Raw genomic sequence first — 20,003 nt, 5'->3', positions numbered from 1 at the left:
TTCCTTACAAAATCGTTACTTTTGAAGACAACCTGTGTTTTGCTTTGTATTATCATACAGGAGAGACAATAGGGGGGTACCTGAATGCGAAGAAAGAATGGCATACAACAGAGGGTACACGATAAGTGGTAGGTGTGGTGTAAGGTTAGCTTGAGTTCTGTAGCCAACTGTTACCATATCTAAAGTCATTCTTTTGTTCTTTAGAATCATTCCTCGCCATTGATAGGACCTCACCTCCCTCTCCTGTAGATCAAGCATGTGTATTTTTCTTTACAGGTATGTTATTGCAATGTTATGAAGAACTAGGTGATCAGTTGTAGTTGTGTTAAACACCTGTTAAAGATAGGGAGGGGTGTAATCCTAAACCTCTTGTTCTTGTCTTTACAGATCTCCCTCCCCGCTGTTCCCTTCCTTCCCCGCGCTCTCGGGATCATCCCGGTGGTCTGTGATACTTATTATCGGGCTGCGGGGTGGTCGCGGGGGTGTGGAGCAAGGACGTTCAACGCAGCCCCGAGGAGTAACGTGTGGAACCTGACAGGAAGGTTCCAAGCTGACCATTTTAGAGAGGTCAATTGTGGGTGAAGAACTTGGCAATTGCTCATGGAAATCAGATTCTGGATCATTGGAAACTGTATCCTGGGCTCCACTGATAATTGGAGAAGTTCTGTGTGCCAAAACGGTCTCGGCCAGGCTGGGGCTATTAGAATTATGTGGCATGGTTCGGATCTCATTTTTCTCAATATTCTTGGAATTCGAGGAAATGGTGGGAAAGCATAAGCAAACATCCCTGTCCATCGGAGGTGAAGAGCATTTCCCCTTGATCTTTTTGTGGGAATCGACTTGCGTAATGCTTGCATTTTTTGTTGTTTTGAGTCGCAAACAAGTCCATATTTGGTTTGCCACATAGATTAAATATTCCACAAAGTTGGTCTTGATTCAGTTCCCACTCGTGGCAAATGGCAGATCTACTTAACAAATCTGCCCTTGTGTTCCCCAGGAACATGCTCCACCTGTAGAGCTATGCTGTGATGTAGAAGCCAATTCCAAATTGTTTGAGCCTGAGCAGACAGGAGCTTTGACCTCGTGCCACCATGTTTCAGAAGATAAAACCTAGTTGTGCTGTTGGTGCTTACCAAGACCGATGAACCACGAATTCTGGGAGGAAAGGCTTGAAGACCCAGGAAAACTGCTCTTAGTCCCAAGAGATTGATGTGTAATTTTGCCTTTCGAGGCGACCAAAGGCCTTGAATCTCTAGGTCTTGCAGGTGCGCTCCCCAACCTTGCAATGAAGCGTCTGATGTCATGACGTAACTTGGAGATTGAGGTTCGAATAGTAGGCCCTTTGTCAAGTTGCTCCTGATACCCCACCATGACATTGCCCGTTTGATCTGAGAGTTGATGACTAGTTTGTCTTCGAATGAGCCTAGTGCTTGAACCCATTGTCTGTCTAGGGATTCTTGTAATGGTCTCATATGCAAACGGCAGTTGGGAATCAATGGGATACAGGATGACCTCATTCCCAGTAAAGATTTGAAGATCCTGATGGAAGTGGACTTTTTTTATCTTATTGAAGCGGTCAGATTTAAAATCTTTGTTATGCGTTCTTCTAAGGGAAAAGCTTTCGCTTCCTGAGTTTTCAATAGCGCTTCGAGGAATTGGAGAGACGGTGTCAGAGTAAGGGAGGACTTCTCTCTGTTTATTCGAAGGCCTAATTTCTGGAAAACATCCATACAGATTTGTAAAGACTGCTGTGTCTCCTGGTACGATGTTCCTTTTGTCAGACAGTCGTCCAAATATGGGAACATTTGGAGACCTTGTTGTCGTAGATGTGCTGCGATCGGTGCCATACATTTTGTGAAAACCCTTGGGGACGATTTTAGGCCGAAAGGTAAAACTTTGAACTGGTAATTGCGCCCCACCACCATGAACCGCAGATACAGTTTGGGTTTTTTGTGGATTGGGATATGGAAATATGCATCCAAAAGGTCTAGAGAGACCATGTAATCTCCTCTGCGAAATAAAAGGGGGATTTCCTGTAAGGACAGCATGCGGAACAAGATTTTTTTTATATATTTGTTCAGATCTGAGGTCCATTACCTGCCTCCATTTGAAAGACTGTCTTTTCTTTATGAGGAAAAAGTGCGAATAGAATCCTGTCCCCTGTTCTGGTGGGACTTCTTCTATTGCCCCTTTCATAAGGAGAGTTAAAATTTCTGTCTTGAGGGCTGAGAGATTATTTTGATTTCTGTAAAGAGGTGGGCGATTCGGGGTTTTTTTGAGAGAATTCCAGGATGTGACCCTGTGTTATGATGTCTAACACCCATTTGTCCGATGTTATTGATTGCCAATAATTTAGAAATTGAGGAAGGTAATGGAACTGGTTGAGATGAGACAGGGCCCTAGGCGCCTGAAGAATGTCACTGTCTTCGACCAGAATCTTGCGCCTTTCCTCTTGCAGCTGATTTTCTCCTTCCTTGCTGCTGAAATGATATATAGAGGACCAATACTGTTGATGATACGGCTGGTACCTGTTCGACTGAAAAGAGGAAAGTTGCTGGAAATGTTCTCTCGATCCTCGGCCACGAAAAGACTGGCAGCGACCTTGTTGTAAAGGCCTCAAAGCTCTAGCAGTGTCAGTGTCTGCTTTTATTCCTTGAAGCGCCTCGTCAATGTGCTTCTCAAACAGGCTTTCTCCATCAAAAGGCATGTCCATGATTTTTTATTGGACCTCAGGCCTAAAAGATGTTGACTTTAGCCATCCCTGCCTACGAAGAGCAACCGCTCCAGCCATTTGACAAAAACCTACAGACACTATGTCCATCGCTACATCTATGGACTCAGATGCTGCTCTGGCTCCATCATGCAAAATTGTATTTGCTTCCTCCTTTTTGTCATCTGGGAGATAGGACAGGATTGGTGCTATGTCTGACCACATCTGTCTGTTAAAGCTACTGATAAGTGCCATAGCATTTGTTGCCTTGATAGACGCTGCCGCCATAACTGCACAGCGCTCTCCTATGCTGTCCATTCTTTTACCTTCCTTATCATGAGGTGCTAAACAGGCTGCAACCGGATTTTTGGAGCGTCTCTGCGCCGCTTGAGTAAGAGATTCAGGACGAGGATGCCCAATTAGGAATGCTGGAGCTGTCTCTGGAGCGCGGTATTTCTTATCAAGTTTAGGAATTGATGCTGGAACTGATGACGGATTTCGCATTCATTTTATTCCTTCATCCCAGATGTGCTGGATTATCGGGATAGCCCTTACTGACTTTCGAGATGACTCTTTGAAGTCATAAAGTAAACATTCACTTTCTTTTACAGGCATAGTAAGCTCAAATCTTTCTGCGGCTTTTTCAATCAAGTCATGAAAACTGGCTATATTCTCCGGTGGAGAACTCGCTTGAGGTAATGGTGACGAAGGAAAAGTTGGAATGATGTATTGGTCCCATTCATCCCCAACTACATCATCCTGGGGAATCTCTCCTTCAGCCTGACCTTCATGGTCAATATCCATTAAGTCATCCGGAATTGTTTTTATTTTTGGAGCGTCAACTCGTTGGACTGGAGGAGGAGACTGAACCAGTGGCGTTTCCTTCACAGCTTGAGGAATACTTGCAGGAGCAGGAGCAGGGACTGTTGCGTTATCTTCCGGAAAACGGCAGTAATAATTGTTTTACATGTGCCTTAAGTCAGAAATTAAAGCTACAGGCACCGACATGGACTTCTCCTGAACATTGGGACTCACTTCTTCCTCCTCTTCATAATTATAAGCCTGATGAAATGACTCATAACGTTTAGGGCCTCTTACTGGCCGATCCTTAAAAGAGAATGGTTCTTGAATCTCTTGGAAATCCGTGTCCTGAATCTCTTGGAAATCCGTGTCTTGACTTTTAATATGTAGCTGCGAGGCAGCTACATTTTTGTCTCCTTTTATCTCCTTTTTCCTCAGAGAACTCTTCTGCTTCTTAGAGGAATGTCCTTTGGCTTCACACCCTCAGACTCAGAGTCTGTATCCTTCTTCTTTTGAAGTCATAGTAATAGGCGAACTTCTCTGTCCTTGAGTGTTTTAGCAGAGAAGGAACGACAATGTTTGCAGTCCTTAGGAACATGCTTGGGATACAAGCACTCCTTATGTGGGTCTTCAGAAAACAATCTGGCTTTGCCACAGGATTTGCAACATCTGAAAAGTCTCTTTTTGGAGCCTTCAGACATTTTCAAGGAAATAAGATTGAAAATCAGTACCTTACTCCAACTGTAGAATGTCAAAAGTTCAGTAGAGAATGAACTGAGCTCAGCTCAGGGAGACTCCTCACACGAAGGCGGTTGGAAATCTGAGGTTTGGTGGCTCTGCTGAGGATGGTGTAGATGGGTGCTAGCAGCTGATTGGCTGTGGTTTGGACCACATATTGAGGAAGAGAGGTTGCCTATTGTCATGCTTCTCTATGGTTTCCAGGCAGTTTTTTTCTTCTACTGCTATGGATATTCTTTTTACCGGGAGACTCCCACCATGACGACGGGGAAGATACAAGCATGTGAATCTATGAAAGATACAATACTGGAGAATTACGCAAAACATTGAACATATCCCCAATATAAATTTAAACAGAATAGATAAAAGATATTGCTGACTCCCTAAAAAGTTGGGCGTACCTTCCCTTGACATTAATAGGTAGAGTTAACTTAGTGAAAATGACGCTTTTACCAAAACTCATTCTTATTCCAAAACATCCCATTAGCATTCAAGGAGGAGGGTCTAAGGAAAATACAAGATAAAATTAATTTTTTTATCTGGGCCTCCAAGGACAAAAGAATATCTTGGAAAAAATTACGAAGGCAGAAAGGGGGATTATGTGCACCGGACCTAATTCTCTATGAATGGGTATTCTTAACAAGGGCAGGGAAAATTAACTTGAACCAGCCAGATGACTCAGACATAGGAACAATGTTTAAAGTAAAGCGATGGGATATAAAAGGAGGTGACCAAGCTTTTATGTATAGGTTTGCTGATGCACGGTTCAAGAAGGTACGCCTAAAGTCGCTAAGAGATATAGCGACTATTTGGTATAAAGTCAAAGCTCTCGAAAATCAGCTATTGTAGTGCCTTGGCTCCTATATGGGAATCTCCAGGATCACCAGAGTGGACCAAAGCAGTATTGGCAACTCCGCTAAAAATGGCCTCGGATTGAATAATGGGCTCAACTTATGCCAGAGGGCTCCCTGCTATCATGGGAAGAACTGAACAACATCACAGACAGTAAATCATCAACATTTAAATATTTACAAATAAGAAGCTGGAGTCAGGCAATCGGCACAGTGGTGGGTGTTTCAAACAATCTGGAGAAGGCTCTAAATATGAGAAAGCGGAACAAGAGACAGCTAATCTATACTGGATGATGGACCCAGCGGATGGAGACTTCACCTTACCATCCCAGCTCTGGGGAGAATGTTTGCCGGACTACAGCATAGATGAAATTTGGCAAGTATCTTATGATTTACTACACTCTACAGTATTAGCTGCCAATTTAAAGAGAAATCTTCTCTTTTCTCTTCAGTGTTTACTGGTCCCCTCTCAAGCAGTCTAAATTTGAGAGTGAACCTATCCCCTGCTGCCCGAAGTGTCAGCAGGAAAAAGCGGACGACAGCCATATGTTTGTAAGATGCCCAATGTTACATACATTCTGGGGATCGGTTATTGAAGGTATGAAAACTATGTTCAGTTTTGATATACAGGTGAGCATAACTGGTATTTTTTGGTATCACGAGCTGTTAACTCAAGATGTAAGCAAATTGTCTTTTTATCTAATTTTCCTTGCCCGTAGAGAAATTTGCAAATGCTGGATAAAGAGTACATCCCCAACTTTTTTAGACTGGGTAAATGAGATTAAATATTCAGTAAAAGTCGACAGGGCCACCTGGAGAACGAAAAAAGATGTTTGGTTGCCATGTATGGGTTGGCTTGATAAATTGTGATACCAGAGACCGATCTGTCCTATGATTATGCCTTTGCACAGACTTACTTATCTCTCGGATCAGTTTCAAGGGGCATCCTGTTAGAAGAACTGAACGGACTATTCAGGAGAGGTTCTGTGTAAAGTGCCTCCATTCAGATCAGAATCTCCATACTGCTGGTGCCAATCAATTGAATGGGGGCCGCAGAAAAAAAGCAGATTCTGGGCATATCTAATGGCGTATGAGGGGAAAAAAAAGAATGAAACAAGGCAGTACAAAGGAGGGACTACGAAGCCTATTGACCAATGAAAAGTCACCATTTACAAAGGACAGGCATAGGAGTTAATTAAAAAGATAGGGGGAAAGTGTGTGGAGCTTTATGCCCATTTCCTGAATAGAGCATGTCTCGAAGAGACAGCCAAGCACTGCCTTGACGAGACCTGAAAACAGGACTGTCCCAGCAAATCAAGGACACCTGGTCACGCTAAGCTGTGAGTAACACTAGTAAAAGGAGGAGAGTGTAAACACGAGAATACGGACTGTTGGTCCGGCAAGTAGAGAGCAGTTGAAAAAATGTGCACAGGTCTTTGGGACAGTAAACCCTGATCATGCCATGATAAATCGGCACAATGAACTGCATTTACAAGTAACAGGACAGTGATAACATGCTGGTGTTTATCTTAATATCACGCGTATCGAAGAATGCTCTGGAGAGTAACCTGCGTGGTGTCACATTCTCAAATTACGGTAAAGTGAAAACATGCCAGTGTTAATAGCACGCATATCAACAAGTGCTCAATAGAGTAACGGAACAGTGACAGGTGTACACATACCTCCATGCAAGTAAACTCACTGTATCAATATGGCGCATAGGCTCAACACCATTGTTAGCAATGCCTGCTAGAAGGCGGCAATCTGGCACATAAAAAGAGGCTAAAGACATGGAACGAAAAAAAACGGGTAGCCTTAGAATGGACACCATGTTGGAAAAGTACACAAGTTTATGTAAAGCAAAAGCAATCTGAAAATAAAAGATGACCAAGCACAAAAGGAAAAAAAAAGACAAAACATTGAGCATTACTAATGATCGCCCGCCAGGAAAGGAGCACGTACCAAAACTGCAGTGCAAGACACGAGCAGAGCGATCAGCTCCACTCGCTCATAGAGAACAGAAATGACCCACCTGTGAGCTTTATGGCAGCACTGCACTGCTCCTGGACACCAACGTGCAAAATTGAAAGCGACGGAGAAAACGAGAAACGGGGCGGAAGGTACAGGCTGGCAAAATGCAACAGAATTTATTAGTACCTGCATCAGCAGATGGGCACTAATCAAGTTGAATTAATCTGTACTTGAAAGGGGCTCCCTCCTCGGTGAGAAACAGAAGTGATGTATCCGGTGCCCGAACAAATCAGGAGGCAGCAAAGCAGAGTGATGCTGGAGTCAACCTATGGTAAGCAGCAGGCAGGATCCCAGCCCACTTAGTAAATAAAACACTCTTGCAGACATCTCATGCGCGCGGCCAGGCTCGACCTAAAAAAAATAAGGGGGGGGGGGGGGGGGGTGACGCGGGGGCGGTGCGGACTACAAGAGGAGAATTCCAGACCAAACTACTAGATGGCGGAATAATGCACTGCATGTGAACCCAGAAAAGATTCATGCTGCAAAATTATTTGTTGCGTTATACCCAGATTTGTCTATTAAACTTATTTTTCAAAGGAAAATTTAAAGTCACATTATGATTTAAAGTCCAGACAATACCAAAACACTTGTCTAATGTCGCTGGTCTTTAACTGAAAACCACCCTGGTATATAGAGGCAGAACAAGTGCAATACTACCTACCAGATCCACCATCATCTTCTGCATGTACTTGGCACATTTCTCCACTTCATTCTTGGGCCCACGTAACTGCACAATGTCACTTTTGTGGTTTGGATCTGGAAAGTTGATGATAACCTGTGAAAGTCAACACAGGCGGATGAGAAAAGCTTAAGGCAAGAAAATGTAAGATATTTTTAGAATATTGCAAGTTATGTTTCCTCAGTTTTTCTTCTGGCTTCAAGTGCACATAGAATAGCTTCCTTCTGCTCTCAGACCCACAATGTCTCTTGACTGTCTATGTACCCGACGTGCAATGCAAAAGATTATATATGAAAAGTCATCCATGGTTTGAACAGAAACTATTCAGAAAGGAAGTGAGTCACATGTGAATTTACAACAATAAGCAGAACATGGTTTGTAGGATATGTTGCATATCCCATGGAGGCATAGACTGCCAAAAATTACCTAGACCTCTAATCTGTGGCTAAAGTAATCTAGTAGAGGTAGTAAAAACTAAAATATTCAAGTGTTTGACCCACATGTCTTTACTTTCTAACTTTAAAGTCAACAAAATAATTTGATGTGAAGGTATGAACTGATGAGCATGTAGCAGAGTAACATACCAGCAAATGGAAGGTTTCCTAGAAAAGCGATGGTGGTTCATCACCTCTTTGGGAATGAGCCTGTGTGGGACGTCAATTTGTTTTAGCTTTGCTTTTGTGTAGGCAAACCATCTAGCAATAATCAAATTAGAAACTGATTTTTCATGATTCACCTGTGAAAATCTACAAAGTGATTTTGTTTCCTGAATTTGTTTTATCAACATATAACATTGAATCAGGCTTCAAAACAAGATAGCACAAAGCCTATCCTGCCACTCCTGTGGAATGCACTAATAAAGTATGTAGTTCAAAAGACTAATTAATTTGATACTACATTGGCAGAAGATGTGAGTGGTGAGGCAACACCACTGTTTCATATACTTCAATCAATCAATTCGCATTTGTAGAGCACAGCTCTTCACCTGCAAGGACACCCAGGCGCTAGGTATGCTTGGCTCAGCCGAAAAGCAAGGTCTTGAGTCCCTTCATGAACTTTGTGAGGGAGGGGGCTGTTCCGAGGTGGAGTGGAAGGCTGTTCCAGCACTTGGCAGCAAGGTAGAAGGAACAGCCTACACTGAGGCATTGGCGGATGGATGGAGTTTGAGCGATTGCGTGGTGGGAGGCACAAAGGTGTCTGGACGGATGAGGCAAGTTCAGGCAGTGATTGAAGTATGCTGGTCATAGGTCATGGAGGACTTTGCATGCTTGTCAGCTTTTTGTACTGGCATCTTTTCTGGATGTGGAGCCAGTGGAGGTTCCTGAGGTGGGGTGTGAGGTAAGCTTGTCTGGGAAGGTTGAGGAGGAGTCTGGCTGCTGAGATCTTTATCGTCTAGAGTCTCTTCATGAGTTGGGTGGTGATTCCAATGTATAGCGCATTGCTATAGTCTAGTCGGCTGGTGCCTAGGGCTTGAGGGACGTTTTCCTGGAGCGGACAGGGAGCCATCTGAAGATCTTTTAGAGCATACTAAGGCTGTGGAAGCAGGCAGAGGGGACTGTGTTGATCTGGGGTTTGAAGGTTTTTGCTGTCCAGGATGAAGCCATGGTTATGGGCATGGTCTGCTGGTGTGGGTGAGAATTTGGCAGGCCAGTAGTTGTCGTTCCATGGGGAGGAGTTGTTCCAGAAGATCAGCAGTCCTGTCTCGTTCTTGTTAAGCTTCAGGCAGTTGGTTTTTATCTAGTCGGCTACACTAATCATGCAGGTGCGAAGTTGGATCTAGTTGTGGAGCGGTCTGCTGAGCCAGAGAGGTTGAGCTGGGTGTCATCAGCGTAGGATATTATGTTGAGTTCATGGGTTCTGATGTCAGCCAGGAGCCTCATGTATGTGTTGAAGAGGTTGGGGCTGAGGGATAAACCTTGAGGGACGCCGCAGATGATGCTATTTGGTTCTGGGTACGACCAGAATGTTGTGATCCATTTGAGGGAGTCTCCCTGGATTCCAATGTGGTGGAGTGTATTCATGTGTGTGGTGAAATACGTAGTCGAACGATGCGGAGAGGTGAAAGAGGATCAGAGCTGCGGTCTCTCCCCAATCAAGGAGGGTTCTGATGTAGGCGGTGGCGTCAATCGGGGTGGGCTTGGTGCTGTGGTTGGCACAGAAACTCGATTGGGATAAGTCAAGCAGGTTGTTTCTCTCAGGTATTCGGTAAGGTGGCAGTGGATTGCCTTCTCAATGACTTTGGCCAGGAAAGGGAGCAGCAAGATGTGGCACTAGTTCTTGAGCTCACTTGGTGGGTTACTAGAGGAGGAGTCTGACTCCTGCATGTTTCTATACGTCGGGAAAGGTAGCTGTAGTGATGGATTTGTTGAAAATAGGAGACAGTTGGCAAGTCATTTCCTTGGTTCAGAGATTGAAGAGGCAGTGGGGGCAGGGGTATGTGGGAGCTACAGAGTAGATGAAGTTCATGATGGCTGTGGTGCTCTGTGTGATGAGGTTTTCCCATGCAGTGAAAAGGTGGTTGGCGCTGGCGTCCATTGGTATGAGAAGGTTGTAGAGGTTGGTGGGTTGGGGTTTGAAGTTACTGTAGATGTGAATATTTTGATGTGCAAGTATTTTGCCAGTGTGTGTCAGAGTTCCTGGGAAGGGGAGACCGTGCTCTTGGAGGCTTCCAGGTAGGAGAACTCATACAAAGAGTTCCTTGGTGTGGTTGACGCTAGCTTTGATAATGTTTACCAGGGATTATCTTCATGTCTTTGAGGAGGTATTTTTTGAGGGCTGATTTGAACACAACTGTGTGGGGTGTTTGCTGGTGTGCCATCTCCTCTCAAGTTGTTTGCAATAGCATTTACTTGACCAGAGTCCTGGGGTGTACCAGCTGGGCTGTTTAGCGGCTCTGTGGGTCTTGGCTGGCTTGTGGAGTCAACTAAGTTGGCGATCCAAGCGGAGAAGATCTGGACGGCCTGTTCGAAATTGGCTGCGGGGGTCGGTGTAGGAAGCAGGCTCCGTGTATATAGTATACTCAAAAAAGGTGTAGTGAGCACAGAGTCCAGCGAGTCTCACACATGCAGCCAATCCACATGTGCACGCGTGTGATTACGTGTAGCCAGTCAAGTTCTAATTACCAGGATGCAGCAGCCTTATTTTACGAGACAGACTATAATCACGCAGTCCGTTTGCCATTTGATTACCATGGGTAAGACACCAGTTGTGAGGCTCACCCACAGTAAAAAGTCAAAAACGAGGTGATAAAAAAAGCAGAAAACGGAGGCGGATTAAATGGGCAGAACCCATTTAGCTACAGTAGTGTTGTAGATCAAATTCTTTGCAAAGACTTGAAAAAGTTGACCTCCTTGTAGGAAGCTGGATCTGTATATACACAATACCAAAAAGAGGTATAGTATGCACCAAGACCAGTGAGTCCCCAAACGCATAGCAGAGGATAAAGTAGACACTAACTCTAAATTTAGTGGTAGCCACAGGGATGTGGAATTCCTATAGCCCGACGCCCAGGACATATTGTTTGGGGTCAAGGGCAACAAGTTTTAATGTGTATTTTTTCCTTGGGACAAGTAGGCCCAACCCCTTGCAGCACAAACCCTTTGGCTGCCAGTTTGCAGTACCACATTAAAGGTCAGGGAAGGGCACTGCCTGCAGTTAAGTTAATATTTATGTGCATATGTTAATGGTGTTCACATTTGTATTCATGGTTCATTAATTTAAAGCCTTTATTATTAGGGTGAGCGCTCTAAGTAAATGTAAATTCTGACTACACTACTGACAGTGGTTCCAGTATAAAAATGTATACACACTGTTTCAAAGTTTAGCAATATGAGGCTATGCATAATGTTCCAAGAATGCTCTATGATTAGATGAAATATTTGCAGAAGCTTGAAAGCAAGATTAAGGATTCTTAGCTTTCAATATAAAATGTTCCTAAATGAAAGTAGGGAAAAAAACATTTTGCTAAACTACTGTAAAATTTCAGGTACCATTTCTTTGCAGCAGCATTTAGTAAAATGTGTTGATGCATGCTAGCATTTCCCAAAGATATTCATATTGGAAAATCAGAGTAACCAGAATCAATAAGATTATGGAAAACAAAAATAAACAAGCATTGGCAAAACCAGTAAGCCTGGAATTGCTGGTCAGTGTTTTAGTTTTAGCAATACGTGACTTGTTTTGGCATGTTTTTTGTAAAACCTTATTGATGTGAGAGCGGCCAGGCCCTCACCATTATAACAAACATTGCCAAAAGCAAAAATTGTTTCTGGTCTCAAAAAGCACACACTGCCAAATTAGTTATTGGCACTGAACAAAACTATGTTGTGTGTGGATATGCTCCTTGTGAAAGAGCAGAATGCTGTCACTCAAAGTGAAGCCAGCCAATACAGAGAGAGAGAGAGAGAGAGAGAGAGAGAGAGAGAGAGAGAGAGAGAGAGAGAATGTTAATAAACCCAAAAGGTCATGGTTAAGGCCAGACAAAATTAGGGGCCCAATTATTAAAGAAAGTCTCAAAAGTGCACCCTTGCTACATGTACTTGCATTAAGTTTAGCTATATGGTTTTTGTGAATTCACAAGAATTTACAGAAGTAGGACAAGAAATTGTACTCCTAGAAAATATTTGTGAACTGCATTTTAGCATGAGCAATATGTGCATGTGTAGATTTGCTCATGCGAAAACCTGAGTGTTTGCAAGTCATTTTCCCTCCAACCACTTTTTTCCTAACTCAGGAAGAAGGTTTGCGTCTGCCATTATCAGGAGTACATTTCCAACATTTCTCATTATGGGAAAAGATTAGAGAAGAGTTGTTGAAAACCCTTAAACATGCAGGTTAGTAGGTTTGCACAGACTCAAAAGGGCATTCCTACCCTGAAAGGAGTAGTTTCTTGCCTGTAACTCCAGTTCTGTAGTAGGGGTATCTCTGTTATAGTCATAATCTAGTGAATAGTCCCCGCTCATGTGCGGGGACCCCGGAGCAATCAAAAATAATCTCTTAAGCGGTCTTCCTTGCAGTCCTGCATAGACACTTAAGAGAAAATTAAAGACAAATAATGCAGCCTATACATGCAAGGCTACACTGTCCAGTACTTCAACTAGAAATGCAAAGGATATTCCACCAATATCATATTTAAACTGGTCTGCCAGGTTTCCCCATGAAAAACCCTTGAACCCCCCCCCCCCCCCCCTCCACCCCCCTTCACCAAATCCTTGGAATGATAGAGAGGAAGGACAGGACAGACAAGCCCCCATAGGCTGCCATTATGTGGCTTAAAAAGGGATACCGTGCCTTTAAGGAAACTTTCCAGAACTCTCCTGGTATCCCAGAATGCACAGCAACTCCCTCCACTTTCAGTTCTTTTTGGAGGTGTATACAGCTAGAGCATTCATCATTTTATCCTTTTCTCCAACGGGGAGGAGGGCGGGCGCTTAGGACTATAACAGATACCCCTACTACAGAACTGGAGTTACAGGTAAGAAACTACTCCTTCTGTAGTAGGGGATCTCTGTGTATGGTCAATCTAGTGAATAGAATGGCAAGCCCATCCAAAACAACCTGGCGGTGGAGAAAAATAAGGCAACACCGATACTGTACAAACAGATTTCTCAATGAAGCCTGCCCAACCTGAGCATCTGCCCCAGCATCATAATCCACAGTAATGCTTAGCAAAGGTATGGACCGACTTCCAAGTGGCAGCCTTGCAGATCTCTGCAATGGGAACGTTACGAAGCAAAGCTGTCGTAGCCGCTTTAACCTTGGTGGAATGAGCCTTAGGCTTACCTCCTAAGGTCTTATTCGCTTTCTGATAACAGAGCTGGATACAAGACACAATCCACCTAGAGATGGACTGTTTCGAAGTAGCCAGACCAGTCCCAACCGACCCATAGTTGACAAACAATTGGTCGGATCTGAGAATGTCTTTGAATTTATCCAGATAGAATTTCAACACCCTTCTGACACATCCAGGGAAAGAAGAGACCTTTCCGCTGGAGTGGAAGGATTCAAGAAAAAAGTCGGTAAAGTTATAACCTGATTAACATGAAAATCCGAAATCACCTTGGGAAGGAACTTAGGGTGGGTACGCATAACAACCTTCGCAGCATGAAGGAATATGCTACTTACCAGTATGCATCTGTTCTTGGCATGTAGGGCTGCTGATATTCACATCTTATGCATAGATCGCCACCTAGTGTTGGGTCCGGATGATTGCACCTTGTTGTCCTGGAAGAGTCTTCAAAGTATCACGAGATAGGTGGCTCCTCCCTTGGACTACAGTGCGCATGGGCATCCCTTACATCCTCAGATTGTTTTTCGCCATTGTGGCAAGGATGGAGTAGTATACAGTAAGTGATGTCCATGCTAGAAATTAATTTTGAGTGCTACAGCTGCGACAGGCACCGGGGAGGAGGGAGGGCGATATGAATATCAGCAGCCCTACATGTCAGATGCATACTGGTAAGAAGCATATTCCGTTCAAGGCATGTGGGCTGCTGAATTCATATCTGTGCATAGAATGTATAGCAGTTTCCTCCTAACGGCGGTTGTCCATGCCAGCTGCAGCAGTCTGAAAAAGAGTTCTGAGGACAGCCTGTCCCACAGCAGCTCGCTGTTTGGAGTGTACATCCACGCAGTAGTGTTTGGTGAATGTATGTATGGTGGTCCATGTGGCTGCTCTACATGTATCCTCTAGAGGAATGTTACCTAGGAAAGCCATGGATGCCCCTAACTTGCGTGTTGAATGCGCACGTGGTGGGAACTGTTAATGTGCGTTTAGCTTTTTGATAACAGATTTGTATGCACTTAACAATCCATCTGGCTATACCTGATTTGGAAATGGGGTTGCCTTTGTGCTGTGGAGAGAAGGCAACAAACAGTTGCTTAGTTTTCCTGAAATCTTTTGTCCTGTCTATGTAATACAGGAGAGCTCTTTTACCATCTAGTGTGTGCAGTGCTCTGTCTGCCACTGAATCTGGATTTGGGAAGAATACTGGCAGTTCTATTGTTTGGTTAATGTGGAACTGGGACACCACCTTAGGCATACATTTAGGGTTGGTACGTAGCACCATCCTATTAGCATGAATCTGTATGAAAGGCTCCTGGATAGTGAGGGCTTGCAGCTCACTAACTCTCCTTAGCGATGTGATCGCTACGAGAAAAGCCACTTTCCATGTGAGAAATTGTATCTCACAAGAGTGAAGAGGTTCAAAATGTGGTACCATTAGTCTGGTGAGAACTATGTTTAGATTCCAGACAGGTGAAGGCGGGTGTCTGGGAGGAATCACTCTTGAGTCCCTCCATAAAAGCTTTAATGGCAGGCACTTTGAAAAGGGAAAGGTGCTGTCTGTTTTGAAGATAAGCTGCCATTGCAGCTAAATGTATCCTGATGGAACTATATGCCAGATTGCATCTGTGTAGATGCAACAAATAACAATGTCTTGCGTTTATGCATCCAGCGGATTTATGTAATTATTGGAACAATACATGACAAAACGCTTCCGTTTGGCCGCGTAGCGCGCCCTGATTGTAGGCCTTGTAGCCTCCCTGATAATGTTCATACAATCAGGGGGCAGGTTGAGGTAGCCAAACTATGACCTCAGGAGTCATATTGCAAGGCTCAACTGTTGCGGATTGGGGTGCGGAATGTCTCCACGGCTCTGAGTGAGGAGACTGGGTGTGAGTCGCAGTCGCTGGTGAGGCACCACTGAAAGTTCTAGGAACGTGGTGTACCATGCTTGTCGTGCCCATGTTGGAGCAACTAGGATGAGTGTCATGGAATGCTGCCGCAGTTTGCGCGCTACCAGCGGGATGAGCGGTGCCGGAGGAAAAGCGTACGCAAATCTGTTTGACCAGTTCATCCATATCGCATTGCCCTGAGACTGCGGGTATGGGAACCTGGCAGCGAAGGTGTGGCCTTTTGCGTTTTCTTTTGTGGCGAATAGGTCTATCTCTGGATGACCCCACTGCTGGAAATACGGTTGTAGCACTGAGGGATGAATCTCCCACTCATGCATTTGATGGCTGTGCCTGCTGAGCAGGTCCGCTATCTGGTTGTCCTTGCCCGGGAGGTGATCCGCCATGAGGAAGATGTTTCTTTGAATGGCCCACTTCCACATGCGCTGGGCTAGGTGTGACAATTGAGGGGAGTGTGTGTCCCCCTGCTTTTGGATATAATACATTGCAGTCATGTTGTCCGTCTGGATCAGCACGACTTTGTGGCACACATGCAATTTGAATGCCTTCATCGCCATGAAGATTGCCATCAGTTCCAGTAGGTTGATGTGCATCTTCTGCTGCTGCTTCGTACATAGTCCCTGCACCGTATAATGGAGGACATGCGCTCCCCAGCCTTGGAGAGATGAGTCCGTTGTGAGCACTATTTGTGGTACAGGCTCTTGGAAAGGTCGTCCCCTGCAAAGGTTTTGTGTGTTCCACCAATGCCGAGAGTTGTGAGCATGACCGGTCAGCAACACTAGGTCCTTCAGATGTCCCTGAGCCTGGTTCCACTGTCGTGCCAAGCACTCCTGAAGCAGACGCATGTGTAGCCTCGCGTGAGGCACTATAAAGATGCAGGAGGCCATCATGCCTATCAGTTGCATAAACACTTGCGCTGGAAGCGAGTGATGGGGTCTGAATTTTTGAATCAGCAATTGCATGCTGTTGATTGTTGCTGAATTTGGTTGTGATGTTGCTGCCAGGGTGTTTATCTCCGCGCCTAAGTACTGTTGTACATGTCCGGGTTGAAGATGAGATTTTGGGTAGTTCAGTGGGAGGTGAATTGTGCGTGAAATGTGGCTTGCACATTGCTGGGCCGACTTTGCTTGGATAAGCCAGTCGTCCAGATAGGGATAGACATGGATGTGTGGTCTCCGAAGGTGCGCAGCTACTGTCGCTATGCACTTGGTAAACACTCTGGGGGCTGTAGTGACCCCGAAAGGCAGGACCTTGAACTGGTAATGCTGGTTGTTTATGGTGAATCTGAGATATTTCCTGTGACCTGGGTGAATTGGAATGTGGAAATATGCATCCTTCAGGTCTAGGGTTGCTATGAAGTTCCCCTGACTGAACAATGGTAGAACCTGCTGCAGAGTGAGCATGTGAAAATGTTCTGACAAGATGTATTGGTTCAAGGGTCTGAGGTCTAGAATGGGCCTGAGAAGACCCGTCCTTTTTTGGGATTAGGAAGTACAGGGAGTACACCCCTGTACCCTGTTGGTCTAAAGGCACAAGTTCTATGGCCCCTTTTTGCAGCATGCAGATGACTTCTTGCTGCAATAGGTGCATGTGCTCTGCGGACATAGGACGGTGCCCTGGGGGTATGTTGGGTGGAGTGGAGGTTAGTTCTAGACAATAGCCGTATTGTATAAGTTGTCTCACCCACCTGTCTGTGGTAATGCCTTCCCAGACTGGCAGGAACTGCTTAAGTCTTCCCCCGACCGGTGTTATATGGTCTGGGGGCAGTGACAAGACGTCACTGTTTATTGGTGGAGGAGGACCTCTCATTATGTCCTCGTCCTCAGCCTTTGGTGCTGTTCCCACGGTATCCACCCCTATTGCCTTTGTTATAGGTGGTCTGCGTTCCTCCTTTGTTGTATTGGGCTTCCTGTGATGCTTGACCTCTAGAAGCTCCCCTGTTACCCGAGCAACGAAAGGAACCGCCCCTGAACTGCTGTGACTGCAGAGCTCCCATGGATTTGGCTGTCAGTGTCTTTTTTAATTTTCTCTAGGGTTGTGTCCACATCGGGACCAAAGAGAAAGTCAGGGTTAACAGGCTGATTGAGTAAAGTTGTTTGGATCTCTGGCTTGAATCCAGAGATACGGAGCAAGGCATGCCTTCTGAGCATCACACTTGTGTTGATGGCCCTAGCTGCTGTGACTGCTGCATCTAGCGCCCATTTAATGGATGCGTTTGTAATTAGCTTCCCTTCCTGTATTAGCATTTCTGCTCCCTCTTTATAAGTGTCAGGCAGGTGTTGTAGTAGCTGCTCTAACATGTCGTAATGAGCCCTATCATATCTGGCTAATAGGGCCTGCGTATTTGAGATTCTCCAAATATTTGCCGCTTGAGCTGCCACACGTTTGCCAGAAGCCTCCAAGATTTTGGATTCTTTGTCCGGAGGAGGAGCGTCACCACTTGTTTGAGAGTTCGCTCTCTTACAAGCATTAGCCACCACCAAGGAGTCCAAAGGTAGCTGGCCTTCGATATACGTAGGGTCCACAGGCGCAGGCCTGTATTTCTGTTCAATTCTGGGGTTTACAACCCGTGCCCGTGTGGTTTCTTTGAAAATGCCACTAGCGTGTTTAAGGACACCCTTAAGCATAGGTAATGTTTTTACTGATCTTTCTGAAGTTGAGAAAGTATCAAACAAAAAGTCCTCCTCAACCGGGTCAGCGTTCATGTCCACATCATGGTTAAGGGCTGCCCTTTCAATTAATGTGTTAAACGCAGCTGTATCTTCAGTAGGCAAGGTTTTGACTGTATATGATTGAGTGTCAGGTGTGGTGTGTGGTTCACCAGGGTCAACTGAATCAGTCCAGGGTTGAGACTCCTCTTGATCTGTGTCGACAGGATAATTAAATTCATCCTCATTGTATCCTTCCCCCACATTGCTCAGTGGTATGTGTGGGAGAATAGGTATATTCCTGTCCATAGGACTCTATAGGTTCAAAAAGAGCAGGTGAAGTAGCAGAGGTCCCTTTTCTTTTTGAGTGGTATTTTGTATTACCCCATTGGATGTTCTGGAATGATTTTTCTTTTATAAATAGTGAGTCTTCCAGTTTCGGAGATGATGAAAAGTTTCGACTGATTATCATAGGATGGTGTTTGGAACAGTACATCCTCATCCATGGGCTGTGCCGTCGAGGGCACCGACGATTTGGTTGTTGTGTCTGTGCTTCTTTGTACTTGTAAAGCCTTAGGACGCGCAGTCGGGGGCAGTCCGTACTTTATCGGCGGCGTAGGCATTGGAGACGGACTGACCTGCGTCGAGGTTGGCGCCGTCTTCGATCCGACCGACTTTCTTTTATCAGGATGCTGTTCGTGGCCATGCGTCGACTCGAGCTCTTGGTGCGCAGCAGTCACGCTTCTGTGCTTCGACTTATGTTCTTTCGGGTCGAGTTTTGTTTTCGACTCGAAGGCCTTGACCATTAGCGGCTTGGGGGCGTGAGGCTTTGGATCGATAGTCTTCTGAGCCTTAAGTCCTTTGTCAGTGTCGCCATCTTTGGACTTAGACGTCGACGGCGTCAGCATGACGTGCTTGACTGTAGACACAGGCTTTGTCGATCCGATCTTCGGTCCGACACACCCCTTTGACCCCTAGGGGTCGATGACACTTTTCAATTTGATTGGATCCGAAGGCGTCGATCCGATTAACTTTTGTTATCAGTTTCGGTTTAGATTTAGCCTCTTGTGCTTTCGGTTTCGATTTCACCTTTGATTGTGGTTGATCGACCGATGGCTCTTTAGAAATATTCTTAGCCGGGCCTTGAAGCGGGGCTATAGAATGTGGATGAAGATCTTGGCTAAGGCCTTCCGGCGATGCCTCAACCTGAGCCTTGGAAGGTACAGTGTCATTACCGGGCCCCGCGACTGCGGTTGGGCCTTGCTCATCGCTTGAGTCATCATCGATGGCTTGTGCGTCGTCCCCTACCTAGACGACATCTTCATCATGGACGTAGTCTTCATCTTCGTCCTCATCATAGTTTGAGTGTTGCTCTGACGCGGGAGCCGACTGTTGATCAGGATCCCCCTCTTCTACGCCCTCGTCGTCTTCAGCCTCAAAGATGTTCTCCGGGTCGGTTGCAGTCTGCCGCGCCGACTGCCTTGCTGCGCGTCGAAGCCCAAGTGTTTTTTTCGACCTGAATCGAGAACAGGCCATGCAGCTGGCCTTGTCGTGGTCCGGTGATAGACATTTATTGCACACTGGGTGCACATCGATGGGAGGGTATTTTGAGTTGCAAACGAGGCACCGTTTGAACGGACTCCGTTCCATAGTAGACCGTTGATGGGGCCGTCGGGGTCGAAAAAGTAAATTGTCCTTCGACGTCCGGCTAGAAGAATTGGAAAAAGTATAAGTCACCGAACGAAAGACAATACCGACGCCCCTAAGGCCTTTTGGCCTTGAAGAAAGTCTTTTACTTCGATTCCGAACGTGAGTTACGAAAGTACATCCGAACCCAATGGCGGAAAAAAACA

The 20,003-nt window shown here is 45.3% G+C and overlaps 1 protein-coding gene across 4 annotated transcripts in view; it reads right to left on the bottom strand.

The window, feature by feature from the left end:
• HDLBP (high density lipoprotein binding protein) overlaps positions 1 to 20,003 on the bottom strand; it is a 1,657,332-nt gene that overhangs the window by 966,265 nt on the left and 671,064 nt on the right. For all 4 annotated transcript variants that reach the window (XM_078665718.1, XM_078665720.1, XM_078665719.1 and 1 more), the window contains exon 14: positions 7,793 to 7,906. In XM_078665718.1, the coding sequence (XP_078521844.1) occupies positions 7,793 to 7,906 (114 nt within the window). The remainder of the gene's footprint in view (positions 1 to 7,792; positions 7,907 to 20,003) is intronic.

This window comes from Lissotriton helveticus, chromosome 11 (assembly GCF_964261635.1).
Source record: "Lissotriton helveticus chromosome 11, aLisHel1.1, whole genome shotgun sequence".
Lineage (NCBI taxonomy): Eukaryota > Metazoa > Chordata > Amphibia > Caudata > Salamandridae > Lissotriton > Lissotriton helveticus.
The sequence above is the reverse complement of the archived record's forward strand: the minus strand, read 5'-3'. Positions and strand labels throughout refer to the sequence as shown.